This window comes from Amphibalanus amphitrite, unplaced genomic scaffold, assembly GCF_019059575.1.
Source record: "Amphibalanus amphitrite isolate SeventyFive unplaced genomic scaffold, NRLGWU_Aamphi_draft 000253F_arrow, whole genome shotgun sequence".
Classification (NCBI taxonomy): domain Eukaryota; kingdom Metazoa; phylum Arthropoda; class Thecostraca; order Balanomorpha; family Balanidae; genus Amphibalanus; species Amphibalanus amphitrite.
In genome coordinates, this window is record NW_024881748.1 from 330,451 (window position 1) to 348,992 (window position 18,542).

At 49.7% G+C, this 18,542-nt stretch overlaps 1 protein-coding gene across 1 annotated transcript in view; it reads left to right on the forward strand.

Moving 5' to 3' along the window:
• Window positions 1-18,542, forward strand: part of LOC122386486 (neural-cadherin-like) — a 136,525-nt gene that overhangs the window by 107,560 nt on the left and 10,423 nt on the right. The window contains exons 12-19 of the mRNA XM_043375726.1: window positions 1,849-2,035; window positions 4,317-4,493; window positions 6,613-6,805; window positions 7,725-7,871; window positions 9,517-9,632; window positions 11,622-11,780; window positions 13,680-13,814; window positions 17,930-18,079. Coding sequence (XP_043231661.1) covers window positions 1,849-2,035; window positions 4,317-4,493; window positions 6,613-6,805; window positions 7,725-7,871; window positions 9,517-9,632; window positions 11,622-11,780; window positions 13,680-13,814; window positions 17,930-18,079 — 1,264 coding nt within the window. The remainder of the gene's footprint in view (window positions 1-1,848; window positions 2,036-4,316; window positions 4,494-6,612; window positions 6,806-7,724; window positions 7,872-9,516; window positions 9,633-11,621; window positions 11,781-13,679; window positions 13,815-17,929; window positions 18,080-18,542) is intronic.

Consider the following 18,542-nt stretch of genomic DNA (forward strand, 5'->3'; position numbering starts at 1 on the left):
GAGCAACTTCTTCAGTATGCTCTTCGATAGCTTCAGCGGTGGCAGAGTCGTCCCACTGTAGACGACATCGAGGATGATATCGATTGTCTCCAGAACAGGCACGTTGGTAAACAAACTCTCTACATCTAGCGAAGCCAGCGAGCCTTGCAGCTTGCGACCACGCAGGATGTCGAGAAATTCTTCAGTGGACTTCAGACTGTATGGGGCTGGGCTGGGACTGTATTTAGCTTACAAAGATAAATACATTGGCGCGACTACCACATCCCTGTCCAGACGACTTACAATGCATAAACAACAAGGCGCACTGAAGAATCACATGCACAAAGAACATGACAAGGACATCACACGACAAATTTTGGTGGACAATACCGAAATACTGTGCTCTACCCATGACCAGCGAAGACTGTGGGTGTTGGAGGCGCTGTACATCCGTGAGTACTCGCCTCACATCAACAAGCAGCTCTACAAGTCGGGGTGCACGACACTCACGCTTTGGAGCTGAACAATGCGATGGGTATTAGTGATATCGGATTTAGGAGGGCTATATGACGTTTAGGGTATCTATGTATCTGTGCATAGAAGGGTGTCATATTACCAAAATGTGTCATGTGTCATGCATCCAAGTGTGGAACGATGTAGGTATATTAGTTAGTGTGTTTACTGAATGTGACGACTGCAAGAGGCCTTAGCAATTTATCACGCACAATATGTATTTAGTTTTTCTCCCTTCCATTCTAATAGCAAACTTAGGCTCTGTGCTTTTACAATTTAACCTTGTGATCATGAAGATGTAGATGTCTTCGAAAGCTTAAGGAATTTAATTTTGTAACATGTTATGTCTGAAACCTTTGCCAATATAATCGGACAATTATCAACATCTCTCAAGAAAACGATCCGAAAATACGAACACACAAATCGGAAGCTCATAAAAGCAGAATTCGCACTACGGTTCAATGAACAATGTCTAAATTTAAGAAATGCATGTATCATGGTCGCCAAGTAGTCACGAGAAATTGCCAAGTTTCAGTTCAAGAATTTGGAAAATGCGGAAAGATAATCAATAATCGAAGATAGCCATTTGATTGTTCATGGTGTTGGCAGTCTAATGGCGTTTACGGCATGTCTGTATGTCTATTCTGTGATTTTATATGATTTTTTGAACATATGCCGTTTTTGGTCGAAAACTCAGAAATCATGACGTCACTAAAACCTCGATATCTCAAAATTTTTCCGACCGATGTTTTTGAAACTCTGTGACAATAAACTTCAATCAATTCCCTACAGGTACCCAAAATTTGGCGCGCCTGCGGTGCGCCGTTTTTATGCTATGGCCCGGCGAAAAAAGTGGGGGCGTTTAACGCCCCCCCCCCCCCCCCCCAGCAACTCGCGGGTTAAGGCCTGTGGTGTCGGCTATGTGTTTCGACTGATTTATTGAGTCATGCAATTAGTGCGAGGTGTTTACTGTCGTGTGTAGTCGTCTGAAGCCTTTATGAAGTGTGAGGCCGATGTTTTTGCCACAACAGACGCGTTTTATTGAGTGCTCCTTCGGGCTCGGTGTGAGCGCGTCTTCATTTATGTATAGTGTAGGTTACGTGCCGCTGCAAGCACCACACGGCGCCGGCAATGCGTTATTAAAAGCAGTCGGTATAACGTGCGAACTGCATGACTGAAGGATCATACTGCGCCACGAAGTTACTCCAGTGCGAATCATTTAAATATGTCAACGGCTTCGCGTCGTATTAGGTATATATTTATCCCAGCCAAAGTGTCAGCAACCGCCTGATGACGTCTTGTTCTCACCGCTCTCTACCACTCCCGTTTCTGACCGCTCTGTGTACGTTCTTGCAGGTCCAGCTCACCCACCAACCCCAACGTCTACTACGACATCGTGCATGGCTCCCAGGAGCAGGCCAACAAGTTCCGGACGTTCGTCATCGATGACGACGGCGCCGGCGGGGCCATCATCAAGTACGGCGGCAGCCGTCCGCTCGACTACGAGAAGATCAAAGAGTACACGCTGACCGTGCGCGCAATGGTGAGTGTGGATGGTTCTCCGTGAGCCGCGGGTCGGTGCGCGCTATGGTGAGTGTGGATGGTTCTCCGTGAGCAGCGGGTCGGTGCGCGCTATGATGAGTGTGGATGGTGAGCCGCGGGTCGCGGGGCACCGGCACGGTCCCCGGTATTGGCGATAGGGCCGACTATTCGGCCGCCGGCAACTTGGCCGCGGGCGCGCGATGGCTGTTGTTGCCGCCGGCCGGTGATCGGCCAACAATTAATTGCGCGCTCGGGAAGTTGGCCGTCCGCTCGCCGCTCGATGCATATTAATGGCGATCAAAGTTGGTCGGCCGCGGCGCCGGTCCGGTGTATGCCACTGCGCTGGTCGTTGATCATAGATTGACATCGCGCGGCCTGCTGCTGCCCGATCCGCAATCAATCAGAATTTGTGACTTACTTTTGTAAATTCCCAGAAGCTGAGTTGTTTCCGTGTTACATGCAACGGCAGCTGTAGTTTTCTGGTCCTTACTTGTAGGATTCAGCTGATTTGATGACCGTTCTGAAACATGCAACTGGATGCAAGCTAGAGAATACGAACTCAAGAATTTAGCGTTCCCCAGAGTTGAAATAATGCAAGGAGATGTTAGCTATCACTGGACCCGCTTCAACTTCTCCGCAGCATGGCAGTGCAGTCAACTGGCAAAAATATATTGGGACAATTTCTGCATAAGGAAAAACGATGCGACGCATTATTTTCCGTGTTCTGCTTAGATATAAAAGCCGTGGTGGCATTATCCCGCTAACAAATACCAGCAGCAGCGAAGTACAGGTGTTAACTTGCATCGGTGCCTGTCGCAGCCCCAGTGAACACGGTTCAAGCAAGACACTCCACTCCAAAGCAGCATCATTTCAAACCAGCTGCGTGAAATCCTTATCCAAAACCCTCTCTTTGGCTTGTGCCCTAGGTTACACGAGATGTCTCTGCCGCACTGCATTTCCCCGTGCACAAAGTCCTATCCCCATCCCTGACATGATGTCCGCGGTCCCGCCGACCCACTGCGCTCCGAGACGACCCATTACTTCTGGGAGTCTTCAAACTATCGGCTCTCCCGGCGGCAAGTTCTGTCATGACAGCGGCCGCCGGCGGCCCGGTCAAGTCGCCCGAAGGTGGCAATTTCAGCGCGCCAGGCGTGCGGAATATCCTCTCAGGAGCAGCCTCCGCCTGCCAATAGTACGACATCAGACGCCCTAAATGAATTGTTCCAGACCCGTCTTGAAGTCAGCGTGGGAGGGAACAGACGAAAAAGAAAATGGATATGAATGCGTGGGCGGACTGTGCTATGAAATCCACTGCGCTAACACCTTCCTTCCACCGTGGCTGTATTAATCACGACATAATTAGTGCTGCATAACCTTTGCTATAATTTCCATTAAAGTGCCTATTTGTCTTCAGTTCCGGTGGCTATGGGTATAATTCACAGCGTGAAATTAACTCCGCTCAACATCCACGCTAATCCATAACCGTCGGACCATCATGGCTGCTTCCATTAAGGACACTATGTTAAATCGAAATAAGTGACCTAAACAGTCTTACATCTAGCCTCTAGCCTTATTCATGTCGCCACCGCGTTCGTAGTCGTCTTGCATCCCATGGATGTTCGTCCGTTTACGTCTGTTCCATGCCCGTCTGTGCCTCTCCGATTTCGTCCTGATTAGTCTGTGTCCTCCCATGCTCGTTGGTATCCGCCTGTGCTCCGGGTCCGTCCGGGTCCGTTCGTATCCACCCGTATCCTCCCGCGGACTGGCGGACAGTCCAGGTGCCACCTTTCCATCGTCCGACACCATCGCGCCGCGTCGTCAGCGGCGTCCCGTCACCCGACACGTGTCCAACTTACCCCGGCGGACGGCGACATGCCACAGCGCCCGGGGAGCGATCTGTAATGACCTTCCGTGACCGGCCGTGACCCCCGCAGAACGTCAGGGACGTTTTTTACTCGTCGGAACGCCACACCGGGCGATGTCGATGCCGACACACGTACCTATGCGAGCGAGAAGTGATCACCTGGCGGGGTTAACCTCTGACCCCTCTGCGACCTCTGTGACCTCTGTGTGACTACTGAGTGACCAATGTGTGACCTCTGGGTGACCCCTATGTAACCTCTGGCCCCCATGTGACCTCTGACATCTGTGTGACCTCTGTATGACCCCTCTCTGGCCACTGAGTGACCCCTGACCTCTGTGTGACCTCTGTATGACCCCTGTGTGACCTCTGTATGACCCCTCTCTGGCCACTGAGTGACCTGTGTGACCTCTGCCGGCAGACGGAGCAGCAGACGGGCGCCGAGGTGACGTTCCGGGTGGCGCTGGAGGACCGTAACGACGAGGTACCCATTTTCTACGACACGGACCGGGTGACGGTGACGGAGAACTCGCCGCCGGGCACCTACGTCACCGTCACCACGGCCGTCGACGCCGACGGAACGCCGCCCAACAACAAGGTTAGGCTGGGTCTCCGAGGGGCGAGAGTGAACAGGCGCCCCCTGGTCAGGTAACCATTGGTGTGGTAGCAAGTAGCAACCTACCTGCGAGGTTTATTTGCTGTAATCGATACGACGTTTTTAAGTCAGGTTGTTAGCTCAGTATAGGGCATTGCGGAATATGATGAGGGACATTTGCATGATCCTATGTCATATGTGATAACACTACTGTAGTTTATGGTCAGTAGCTGTTTAGACAGCTGTCTGTATCACTGTCGCTGTAATCCTGTGATCGATAAATCCACCCACCCACCAATATTTGGTTTCTTGATTGAAGTTCGGACGGTTTCGTGGCGAACGGCTGGTTACAGCTCCCCGCTCTATTGTGGGCCGGTCAACAAAGCCTTTTGTGTCTCAGCGGGGGCGTATCACCATAAATTTGGTGGCCTCGTGTCTGCCAGCAATCATCACCGTGCTACGTGAGTTGTTTATGATGTGTCGGTTAATGCTATAACGGATGCCAGATCCGGTTGAGCCCGACGCTTATTGAGCGTCCCGGTGTCCCATCAAGTGGTGAGTGTCTGCCTGAATACACTGATGAATAGTGTTGTTTCGGCAAACATATGCACGCCGCCAGAAGCTCCTCTATCCTCTATTGATTATTACCTTATGTATGTATGTAGATTGGCTCTACGCGACCGGTGACCATTGTTATTACTTTTTTACCTGTGACACAAATGGTTATTATGATTGGGAATATATCATTTATATCCAATATCCATGTCCCATGATCATTGTCCATGTTTATTGTCCGATATTATTAGGCAATGTGCTTACCATTCGGCAGTCACAATAATTGTCGTGCAACCAGCGTTTGGTAGATCGCACACAGGCAGATTTGTTCTGATGTGATCAAGTCGCACTCTAAACCGTCACGTTGTGGAAGTTAACTTCTTGGGGGATTGCTACCTGAGAAAATACTAATTATTATTATTTTATTGATCCGGTGCATAAAGCATAATCGCTCCGGCTCCCGCCTCCCACATATCGTCCTGTCCCGGTGCGAGCGACTTTAGCGAGTGTCATTTGAGCGAACGTCATTTGAGCGAACCATTTTCAGCGAATGGCAATTCAGCGATTATCAAGTTCATCGATTATCAAATATAGCGATTATCAATTTTAGCGAAAGCTATGTTTCAGCGACATATATTTCGTCGACTACAATTTGAGCGACTGTCAGTTCAGCGAAACATTTCATCGTCCTGTAACGGTGGATTTTTTTCTTTTGCGAGCGTATGCGTACGAATGTTTCCGGAATTTCTCATGGTTATCCGGTACTGGATGGCGGATGTCGCGCGTTCAAAGGTCAGGCATTGAGCTCCAATTTTAATGCTACATTTGTCAAAAATTCCAACGGTTCAATTTCACCCCCCCCCCTAACCCACCCTGATCTTTGTCAATAATGGTGACCAAACGTTTGTTCAGAGATCAATATTGCTTGTGCTTTTTTTCGCGAAATTGCCCCGCTTGAAGTTGGATCAGTTCCCCATGTTGTAAAATTTGTTCTTGCCCCAAGCGCCGTACGAATTTCCAGATATTTGGGTAAGGTCCCTGAAACATAGACTGGATTCCCCTGTGCCATCTCTCTAGTTTGTTATTGGTCCTTGGCATTCCTTCCGTCGCCCTATCTCTCACGTTCCACATTTTCAATTCAAATTTTGCCCGCCTCCTTCCCCTCCCATGCACCCCTTGTTGGTCATCCGATGTACATATGTTTCTTCAAAATTCAAATGATACGTAAAGAGGTGCAATAATTTCCGAAAAGTAGCAAATGATTGACTTTCGTCACGTTCGGTCATTCGCTGTAACTGCATCGCTCAACTGGTCTCCCACTGACCACCATATGTTCGCTCAATCTGGTTTCGCTGATTCTGGTCCTCGCTAAAGTTGATAATCGCTGTGATTGAATTCGCCGACTTGACAATCGTTGAAAAAGCCAATCGCTTAAATTGATAATCGCTGAAAATGTTTCGCTCAAATGTCGTTCGCTGAAATGACGTTCGCTCAAGTGTCGCAGAACCGTCCTGTCCCGTGTCCTTTCGTCCCCGACGCTGTCTCACCGGCCCGCTGGCCCTCCCAGGTGTTCTACAGCTTCGCTCCGGGCTCGGAGGAGGACCGCATGTTCAGCATCGACTCCATCACCGGCAAGATCTCGACTCGGATCCGGTTCGACCGCGAGGACCGCTCCCGGGACTCACCGTTCTACACCATCGTGGTCATCGCCAAGGATGGAGCGCCCTCGGACATCCGGCAGACCTCCGAGCCCAACCAGGGTAGGCAGAAGGCAGCGGACATTTTGTCCTGGGCTGTAGGCATCGTATAAACGAAGTGAGACAGTGGCTAGGGGTAAGCGGCGGACACTCGGAGCCAGGCAGCGGACACGCAGAGTTAGGCTGTATATGGTGTTTTGTCAGAGGTGATGATGTCTCTATAGAGACTGTGACTTTGAAACACAAACTGTTATCAGCACTAAATAATACACTGTACCTTAAAACATGGAATAGCACCCAAAAGGCTCTGGAAAAAATATCCGTTATCCATCCTAATCTACCAACGGTGACACATATGACACAACAGGCTAGACTTCATTTTTAGCACTGTCACTTTCATTGGTTTGTCGTGGCTGCGAGTATCTGACCAATGCTTGGGCTGACTGCTTTGTTGGGGCGTGATATCGCTCCATAACTTAGGGTGCTATTAGGAGTGAACCACGGCAATTATGTCTTACGTAAGCGGTCAACATGTGCGTCAACATTTGACGTAGTCCACTATTTTTGAATTGCGGTCTGGACGTCGCTTTGCTGTCGGTGAATATTTCACACGGCCGGAGCCCGCGGAATGTTGCCGATTGATCAATATTTAACGAGCCTTTTCATTTCAATTCCATTTTGGGACATATCTTATGTCACTGGACTGTTTATCATGAATCGGGATGCTTGGAAAATGTGTACTACGTCATTCAATTCCATTCCCCAAGGAACACTTTTGTTATAGGATTGTTTGCAGTGGAGGTACTGATGTGTTTGCGGAGTGCTTCACTACTGCGTAAACAGTCTTTGATCGCGCTTCTTTCAAATAGAGGGCGTCTATTTTATGATGTTTGTTCAGAAAAGTTCCATCGCTCCCTCACTATAATAGCCTCTTCTGGTGAATGACCTCACCCCTCCCCTCCGCTCCCCTGCCGTCACGCAGCCAAACAGCGGGTGACGATCGAAATCGGCGACGAGAACGACAACGGCCCGTACTTCGACACCAATGGCATCTACCGCGCCTCGGTCGACGAGAACGCCGATGTCGGCGCCAAAGTGATTGACGTCACCGCCAAGGATATCGACGACGGTAAGTGTGACGTCACAGCGGACATGCATAACGGCAAGTGTGACGTCACGACGGGACATGCATGGCGGTAGATTTGGCGTCATCGCCCTGAACATCGGCGTTGGTAAGTTTAACATTTGACACCGGAGGGAAGACGTGACGTTCATATATGACGATGCAGGCTCACAGAGATGCTTGAAGCTAAGGATAGCTGATTATTTTATATCGTATTTCAACATTTCACTCGCCACCCAGTCAAGCTTTAGTCAACCTGTCATGGGCTGTCAACCATTCTACCTTCGGTTCGCTTTCCTGGCCAACCGGGCCCATCACCACATAATTTTACTGGTCTTTGCGCCAGATTTTCAGTTACCTCATGAACTTTAATTACTTGCGGTGTAGTGGAGAGCCGTTTTCAGCATAGTACGTGCATGCCTGCGGGCTGCCTGAATTATTATGGGAATGTTGACGCACTTGTACAATTCATGTATTATCCCTATATGTTTCCTGACCAAACTTGTGCAAAGTTAATGCAAGACAAATATACTTTTGAAAAGTACTAAAGCATACAAATGCTTCATGGTTCATCTTTCTGTTAGTGTAGGCCATTTGTTCCACTTGATTGTGTTTGGTGTGCCATATTAAGCACATTGCATTATTTAACGATCTTTTACTAATCGCCAATTTAAATAGGTATTCATTCCAATCAAATTTAACAATCCGGCCTAAAACGGCCCAGGAAGTGACATACCTATATGACATATATGGCCTAGGAAGTCTTGAGCTCAACATATTCAACAATGCTGGGATTGGGACTCTATGATCAAGAGTTGGCAACGGAAGCTCGGTTGCCAGTTCCTGGCATATTTCAGCTGAGTCTAAACCAGTCGGAGACCGGTACCCTGTCAACCCGCCCGTGTAGGGACCGCCTTCTCAATGTCGATGGACAGTTCTGGGAGCACAGGCAGAAACAGGGATCCAGTGGGTTGACGCAGAACTGCAGAGACTAGCCGCTGGAGCATCATATACATACACACTCCGCGCTACATATCGTTCTGACCTGGCGAGCAGATGGCTGACAGATGGCGAGATAACATGGCTGACAGGATGGGTTAACGGCGATGAAATGTCCTGGTGTTTGTGGTGTCGTGTGTTTCAAACCTATTTGTGTCTTTGATAACGTTATTCCATTGGGTTTAGTTGACGCCTATGGAACATCCTATCACGGTCCTTGTTTAATCCTAGCGTGACGCGTTGTCGTTTTAGGGACATAGCACACCGATTACGCTAATAACATCGTTATGACGCCTGTACCGTGGCAATCATGAAATACAGCAATCACAGGAGCGTGTCAATTCGTATTTATTGCCCGCCTACAATTTCATTCGGTGTTTTGCATGCTGCATTCTCGTGTAACTTCGGAACCGAGCTAGTACAGTTTTAACGGGCATTCGTCATTATTGTGCAATGCGTTATATGTAATGTGTACTCTGTTTAATGTGCACTGGTACGAAATGGTGAAATGAAACGATACCTTTGGATGGCGTGTTTCTGTATATCCGAATCGGGTGTGTGTACAGTTTTGTTCATTCCGAAGGTTGAAGTATGTCACTCTGGTAAGATTGCTTGTTTGTCGCTGACTGACGACCGTCCCTCATTCCGGCAGACTCGCGAATCAAATACCAGATCACCGCCGGCAATTATGGGGCCGTGTTCGACATTGACCCAGACACCGGCACCGTCAAGGTCAAAAACAAACTCGACTACGAGAACGTGAGAAACGTACGTGGCACGCGGCAGCGGCCGCCGCTCGGGACTGGGCCGTGCGAACTGCACTGCGGTCGCTCTGGTGGGATGGGGCCCGGGGAACGGTGTGGATCGTGATTCGGGGCCGCTCGGGAGGCGGTGTGTGTGGCTTGCTGACCGAGTGTGGGAGCTCTCCCTGACTGAGCAGTGGTGTCTGCAGTTCGGGTTACGGTGTGAAAGAGAAACGTCAACCGCCATCTGCACTCTGTCCTGACGTATGTGACTGGGATTGCCGATAATATTGATGTAGGCATGGTTGTTTGAAACCAAGCAGCTAGTTCTGTTTTACATCCTTACAGTACGTATCTGGTAGCACGACTCCTTGGCGCGTGGCCCGTGACCGCATAACCCCGTGACCCTTGACCTCACGGCTCTTTGATAATAACATCACGAATTCTTGTTCCGTGTTTCGTGACCTTTATCACCCCGGCTGCCGGAGGTTCTTAGAGGTGGCTAAGGAAATCCCGCCGATCACGTTCAGCCAACACAATTCTATGAACAACGCCCTGCAATGTAACTGGCAGGGACAGTACCATTTACTTGTGGCCAGTGAACCGTGTGACATCTAACGGCAGCATGTCAAGTGACCCGAGTAGTAAATACATACATCGTACAGTCCACAGCAGAAGTAATGTGGGGTTTCAGTCATGGGTATGTTCTGCTTCTGAAGCTTAGGAACGATTAGCCAGACTACAGTGAAACTTTGAATGTAGCTTATAGGGGAGAGTGGGGATAACTGGGACGCGGGAGAAGTGGGACACCTTCAATATCTGGGTGACCGATTGGACAAACAATTTTGTTTTTGCATATTTTCTCATGAATTTAGTCGGGGCACGTCAAAACCAAGCGGTTTACTTTTCCGGTTGCCTGTCTCTGAGATATTGAGTTGGGGTCTAAAATACGTATTTTTGGCATTGTACTCTAATTCAATTTGCCGTTTATTCAGCGATGTGAAATGTTCAGGCCGTTTAACTTCGAATATCAGTGAAGTCATTTTAATTATGCAGAAACATTTTTTTATGTATCTGTTATACTTTTTGTGTGGGAGAGCAGTTGAAATAAAAATGTCGACTTGGGGAGAACTGGGACAACGTGCCTAAACCTTGTCCCAGTTCTCCCGCATGCAAATGCATGGGACAATTTTCCAGGATACTCAGTGCTGTCAGTGCAGTTCAAAAAAGGCAATCGAGGTGATTTCTTTTAGTGTCAATTTTTAAAACACCTTTTTCTTCGTGATGGGTCATCAAATTTTAATTGTATTCCATTTAAATCACATTTCTTAATCAGTCCCAGTTCTCCCCATCATTTGTCCCACTTCTCCTGGACGTGTCCTAGTTCACCCCATTGTCAACCTTTCCTAAAAATTAAATTTGAGAAGTAACACGTGAACAAACACGCATAAAAACAGTAACGAATGAAGTAGAAATGAACCGTTTACCAGTAAATGCAATCAATTTACTTAAATCTTAAATATTCTATTTTTTACGATTTTTCGAAGTTGACGTCAAAATAATGTCCCACTTCTCCCCGGTCTCCCCTATGTATCGTCACCCTTGCAGCTGCAACTTTAGCTATTGACATCTTCTTTTCGATCACTCCGCATTAAACAATCGCCAGTCAAAGCCAACCGTTGAGATTGGTAAAACCCTACATTACTTTAGCGGTGGGCTGTACCTTTTACTCCGCTGTTCCACCGCTCTCATCGATCCCTCGCGGTGAATCTATTACCGCGGCGATCTATCTCAGCCGAGCCGTCTTCCATGACCCCAGTTCCAGCGTGCGCCTGCCTAACCATCCCGTACCGTCTTCCCTGACCTCATCGTGCGCCCGCGGGCTGCTGTCTGACCTCCCCGTGCCGTCGCCCCGCGCCCCCACCGCACACCTCTTTGACCTCCCCGTGCCGTCCTCCGTGACCTGACTGCGCACCTGTCTGACCTCCCCGTGCCGTCCTCCGTGCCCCGGCAGTACTCCATCACCGTGACGGCGTCTGACGGCAAGTTCGAGGCCACCCAGACGGTGCTGATCGAGGTAATGAACGTTAACGATGTGGCGCCCGTGTTCGATCAGCCCGGCTACGAGCTGCAGCTGCGCGAGGGCTACATCTCGCCAGAGCCCATTATCAAGGTGAGCTGCAGAGCCAGCCGTCAGGGCAGGTGGGAGTTGTGTCGAGGTGTTGACTTTTGAACGCCAACTCATCAGCTTGTTTCGTTAGATGTGGCTCATTGAATTGTCTGGCTCAGACACTCGGAGTCATTTCATCGCTGCCTCTCATATGAATTGAATCTAATACGTGCTTATAATATATATTGCTCGTAAGATGATGCATATATAAAAGGACGTATTCAAGCATTATTGGAGAAAATAATAGCGTATATATTGATTAGCTTCTCCCTGTGCTGTGAAATGCTGAAATAAAGAGGACCGTTATTGTCTATTGATCGGTATTGACATAGTGATGTCCGATGTCTTTCGAAGATTAGTTTTTAATTTTGTTTTAGATAATTGCTGTGTTAAAACCGCCACATAGAAATCAATAACTATGAATTACTCTGCTTTAATCACTTGTCAAAGCATAATTTGTTTTTATTCATTCTAATGGTTGATTATGTACGGTTAAAAGTTGGAGCGCACAAGCACTGCAGTGCTGAATGAAGTGCTCCCAAGAAGGATCGATTCATTTAGTTAAAGGCTGAGAGGGCGCGCCTGGGCTGCAAAATGTCAGAGCGGCACTATATCGTCTCCGTGCCATCCGGCTGGGTCCGTGTGGCAGCTGCGCCGTGCCCAGTAATACGTCCCCGTCTCCCTGCTGTCGTCGCCCCCCCCCCTCCCCCCGCTGGCGAGTCGGCGTGTCACGCGGCTGTTGACGGCCCTCGGTAAACGGCCCGGTGTGTTCCCACTTCCGATGTGTTCCGGTGGGCGGCGTGCGGCCTTAATTAGCCGCCGAGGGCGCTGTAATGAGTCGCCCGGCTGAGTTACCGTCCACCGGCATGGCCAGGGTCCTACACTGGCCGTCAGTGGGCGCCGGCTCTGTCCGAGCGTACCTGTGCAGAATCCGGTGACACTGGACTGCGGTCCGGCGGTGAGCCCTCCGACGCTGGCAATGTATAGAGGACACGGTGGTGACTGGGGAGAGACACACGAGTGTGTCTTTCCCCAGACCGTTAAGTGTACGGCCGAGTGTGTGACCCGTTAACCCACACACATAGTTACGTTTAGCAGGGAGTGGGATGTCCCATTGTGGCCTGAGCTGCGGCTTGGAGCAGTAATAAAACCGCCTCAAATGGCGCGGGCCACTCCGCCCGGGCCTTGTAGTGGGGTCTACCATCGATTGTGGCTGCCAGAGTCCATGTGGAATCAATCGGGGTACACACATGCACTCAGGAATGCAGGTGCGGGCAGTATAACGCGTGGTCCTCACGCGTGACGCGTTGTGCGATATGGTGTGCCGCTGTCGGGCAACGCGGGCATACCAACCGCTGTGAATGTGTCGCGTCAAATGGCTGACGTCCTTAGTTAAATCGAGTTAAATCGGTGAACATGCCGATAAATCACATCTATAAAAGAGCTAACGTGTGCTATATCGCTCGAGCGGTCTGCGATTGAGTGTTAATCCATGCCGATCCAGTGCAGTTCTGGTGACGATGGGCCGTTACAGTCGGCTGGTGTGGCCGCCGGGCCGGCGGCGGTCCACTTCTCCAGTTGGCGACTAATATTGTCCGCCGGGGAACGTACGAGCTCGAAAGCCGGCTCACTCGACGTTTACCGCCTGTCGCCGGCGCGATATACGCCCAACTTAGACCAGCACGACCTCTGAGAACGAACCGAAACGAAGAACTCACGAAATGAAATCTGCGAAATGCAAGCCAAAAGTTTCGCCGTGTAGACGTGACAGAGAGCAACACTTTAACCTACCACCCTCTCCCTCTTAAGCTTTTTTTTTGCAGAGTAATTTTACTCCTCCGCCAGCAAATCCCTTCCCTAATAGTGACCCCAGAATGACCTGCCGTGACCCGCCCGTTCCAGGTGACGGCGATCGACCCCGACCCGGTGGGCAGAGCGGCCATCGTCTACAAGCTCTCTGGGCCGGGAATTTACCCGAACCGGCCGGAGGATGACGTGTTCAGTATCAACAGTCGCGGCGAGGTGGTCGTCCTCAAGGTGCGTCCCCGCCGGCGCTGTATGGGAGGCTCGCTCTGGGACGGGTGTCGGCAGCCGGCTCAGAGCCACTGATTGATTCTGTGAGAGCGGTCAGCTGGCCACCGGCCGGCCGCCCACGGGTGACCCGCGCTCACCGCTCGGCGTAACAGCGCACAACCGCGACTCATCCGGGCGGCCGGCTGCCTCTGCCTCTGCGTCTCTGTCTCTTTGTCTCTTTGTCTCTTTGTCTCTTTGTCTCTTTGTCTCTTTGTCTCTTTGTCTCTTTGTCTCTCTGTCTCTCTGTCTCTCTGTCTCTCTGTCTCTCTGTCTCTCTGTCTGTCTGTCTCTCTGTCTCTCTGTCTCTCTGTCTCTCTCTCTGTCTCTCTCTCTGTCTCTGTCTGTCTGTCTGTCTCTCTCTCTCTCTCTCTCTCTCTCTCTCTCTCTCTCTCTCTCTCTCTCTCCTCTCTCTCTCTCCTCCACGCCTTTTCCACTGAAAAGCGTACACAGGCATTTGTAAAAGCATTCCGAAGGAAAACGCACATGACGAGCTGCGCTGTATAAAGGAGGTTGATAATGCACATTTGAATCTAGTTAGTATAGTTTTATTCTTGGCTCCTAGTGCATTTCTTATTGAATTGTCATATGCATCAGAGAGCGTCGCTCCATTTCATTTCATTTATTGTTAAACTGCAATGCAAGGATGGATTATCTCGTCCTACCTGTAAGAGCGTTTAACCTAAGGCTGTGTGTCTAACCTTTTATCTGCACGATGAAAGTCCGGGCTAATGGAACCGTCTGCTGTGCTAGGTCCGATCTCTTAGCATCAAATGGTGTACTGGAGACAGTATGTCACCCTGGCTGGGTGACTGTTGTCAAGATACGTGGTGGGGTTGCCAGGTATCAGGCGGTTTTCTAAGCACTCCTTGCTCACAGCCCATAGCCGAGTTACGGAGTCATATGGTCGATGTGGGCTACATGAGTGGTGTTCACGTGAGGTTCTGGCCCTATGAGAGGTTCTATCCCCTCGGGCGGCTCAATATGGGATCCGGCTAGATTGCTTGTTTAGATCGTATTTGTGGGTGGGATAGCGATTCGGGTGCTAGTTCGGGCGTGCTACACAGCCCGCGGTCGAGTGTTTTACAGCCGCTGAGCTGAGTTTGCTTACGACGGCCTCCAGACTCTAAGAGGGCGTGGAGGGCCGACTACCGAGAGCGATTCACTTGGCTGGATGTTCCCTGAAGCCGTGTTGACTGCTGGGTTAGCTTTGTTCTGAGGGCGGCTCTCGGAATGGCTCGTCTGTGCCGATCTAGAGAGCACGTCGACACTGATCCCCTTTCCAGCGAGGTTTTACGGCCGTCCCGGAACCCGCCCACTGGCTGTCTGCTGCTCCAATCCAATATTACTTTGTTACTTAGAGCCCCAATAAGAAATATCAATTGAATACCGAAGTTTGGTATCTACGCAAACGTCAAACTGATGTCTATTTGTCAGGCAGGTAATTGACGTTTTAAACCTAGATAGTTGGTATATTGCTGTTTTTATGCCTTTTTTGCTTCTAACTGCTGTGTCTATTGAATGTGCTGGATTCGGCATTAGGTAATTTGCTTTGTTCTCTACATTTCTCAAATTAACCCGCGCGGGGCTGGGGGGGGGTAAATTTTACCCCCCCCCCCCCTCGCGAATTTTTACGATATCTCAAAAACGGCGGCGCGCAGCGCCGCCAAACTTTCCGTACCTTTTCTTACATCAATTTGACACCTTCCCTGAAAATTTGAGCGAAATCCGTCGGAAAATTTTTGAGAAATTGACGTTTTAGTGACGTCATGTTCGCCATTTTCGCCTCAAAAACGGCAAAAGTTCAAACGCCGCTAACATCTTCATTTTTAAAGGAATCAAGACGTAACAAAAAAGGATATACGTAATTTTACTTTGTCTATCAAATGGCTATCTCGGGTTTTTGAAAATTTTGGATTTTGGCCTAAATTTTTTCAAAAAACTGATTTTTTTGGGAAAATCATTATAAAATCCAAAATTTTGAGTCTATCGAAAAAACCGGAATATATGTCAGAGAAGTGGTCTATGTGCACCTACATACCAAATTTTAGAAGAATCGGTTCATAAATGTGGGAGTTATTCAAAATTTTATGACGTCACGACACACAAATTTTTTGAAAAATGACTTTTTTGGAAGTTCTAGACCTCGTACGGAAACAAAAATAGCACCATTCGATTCGCCGTGAAAAACTGCATCAGATAGACACCTTTTTAGGCCTTAACAACCAGCTTCAAAATTTGACCTCACTTGACCTGACCTCGACCTGAAATTCATCCAGAGGTGGTCCATATCACTCATTGAGTGTGCCTATTGAATTCTATGAGTAAAATGACCCATAAAACATGTGTCGCACATGCCCTTTTCTATATTTTGTTTTTTGGTGACCTGACCTGACCTGACCTGACCTTGACCTTGACCTCTGAATGATATTGTATGCAACTAATATTGTCTTGGTAGCCTAAGAACACGTTTTGGGCGATCAGTCTCAGTCCATGACTCCATTCTTTGGCAACTACGGTGCAAGGCCGATACTGTAGAAACTTGCAATTTGTACCCTTGACCTGACCTTGACCTTGACCTCGAACTTTAAATTAAGTACATGTTTTTAGTAGTTCGTGATGAGAGCTTTCGATTGGCGTTTGAATTTTCCAAATCGGATCATTAGTTCGGGAGATAACAGGGGGGGGGGGGGGTAAAATTTACCCCCCCCCCCCCAGCCCCGCGCGTTCGGCTGGAGACCCCAGCCCCGCGCGGGTTAATCTTGGTTTTAAGTATGTTTCCGTGACCTTCGTTGGTACTTATGCATTGTTGTCGATGGTTTTATTTTAATTATTCGAATGCATAGAAATAGCATTATCTATTCTTTTCAATCCTCTACGATGTCTCCCACTCACTGTCCCTCTGTTCAACCCCTCTTCCCTCTCTCTCTCAATGGTCAGTCCAGGCAGCGCCGTAAACAGACGACCGGTGAATTACAGCTGGCTTGTGGTGAATTATAGATGGACGGCCGACGCGACCACTATAGCTACCGTCCGATCGGAGGAACGGCAGCGGGCCTGGGAAACCTCTCCAGGTACCCAGAGCGAGACAGAGGGAGAGAGAGAGGGGAGGAGCGAGGCGCGAGGCTGGCAGAGTGGTGTGGAATGGCCTTCGCTGTGAGAAAGATCACCGGGGAGGCACAGGCTGTTTCGTGGTAACGAGAAAAACGCGATGCAGCCCGAAGGGAATGGAGGCAGCGCGCGCCAGAAAAGCGGGCGGAGTGCGGTAGAAAAGCGGCAGAGTGAGCTCCCTGCGGGATGCAGAGAGCGTCGGTACACACGCATAGTGGTCGGCCGCGCGGGTCACTCCGGTGGCTGGCCAGGGACAAAGATGGACGGTCCCGGGAGATGGTGTGTGTCAATAGGGACGGCCGCTCCGGGAAAGGATGGGGTCCGTCCGCTCACTCGATCGCGCCGAGTGCAATAGGCCTCACCGGCTGTCGATGGAGCCAATACGGAAGTGCTCTCTCAACCAGGATCGATTCTCGATTCGGAAACATGGTTAGCCTGTCACCGTCGCTCTTCTGTGCAGGAAGAAGTGGCTCGCCGTCTCCGGTCTATTGGATTTGCCGATATGTCGTGGTTGTCTAGTGCTGCAGGGATAGCCGATGTTGACTGAGACCCGGCCCATGGCGGCGGAACGGGGAGGGCACCGCGGCACCGTGCCCCTATTTGATTTTGGCATTTTAACATTAGCGCTATGGGCGTTGCATGGAAAGAATGGGACCAAAAGTCGGCAGTGCCCCCCCCCCCCTTAATTGAAGGTGTTCCGCCGCTACTGACCCGGCCGGTCTCCACTCTTTTATATCAGGTTTGACTCACCTGTACTCCCGCTCACTTCACGTAACGAAGCCCAACTAATAGTAATAGTTAATACTGGGACAAATAATTGATATAACCTAACCCTGAACATCTTATGTCTTGCCTACAATCATGTTTCCTACCTTATGTACGAGTATCTCGGGTTTGGCCGGGGACCATGCCCTCAGGTGTGATACGCTCCCCCACCCCGCCTCAGGCTGACCTCTGGCGCCGTGTTTCAGGCCCTGGACCGGGACGAGGGCACCGGTGGCCGGGAGGTCTGGGACCTCTCCGTTCTCGCCTGGGATGATGACGGAAACGGCCTGGGCTCGTCGGTACCGTTTAAACTGACGCTCACCGATATCAACGACAATGCGCCTTACCTGATCCAGGTGAGTTGAGATCTGAGCCAATGTCTGACTGTGAGCCCTGCTGTGAGTCACAGTTTGCCTGTGAGTCACTGTGAGTCACGGTCCAACCGTGAGCCATGGTCCTGTGATAAGTCACAGTTAGATTATTAGTTACGGGCCAGTTTAGGCTGTCATCTAGGGGCTGATGAAATGTCCGCATACTTTTCCAGTTTCGGACTGACACTGGCAACACTACTATTCGATATTCACAATTTAGCCCCGGAGTTTTATAGTCGAACTACCGGCGTATACAATCTTACACCCAAAGCTTACGATGAGAAGCTCTCGCAGATTGACGTGTCTGGTATTTGTTATTTAATAAACCCTTCATCGACGCTCTCACTTTTCAGTCACTGTTTGTCTCTATCGATCTTCTTCGGAGGTGTTTATTTACTTCCGCGCCCCACTGTGACTTGACGCGCTGCCAATAGCGACGTGTTCAGTG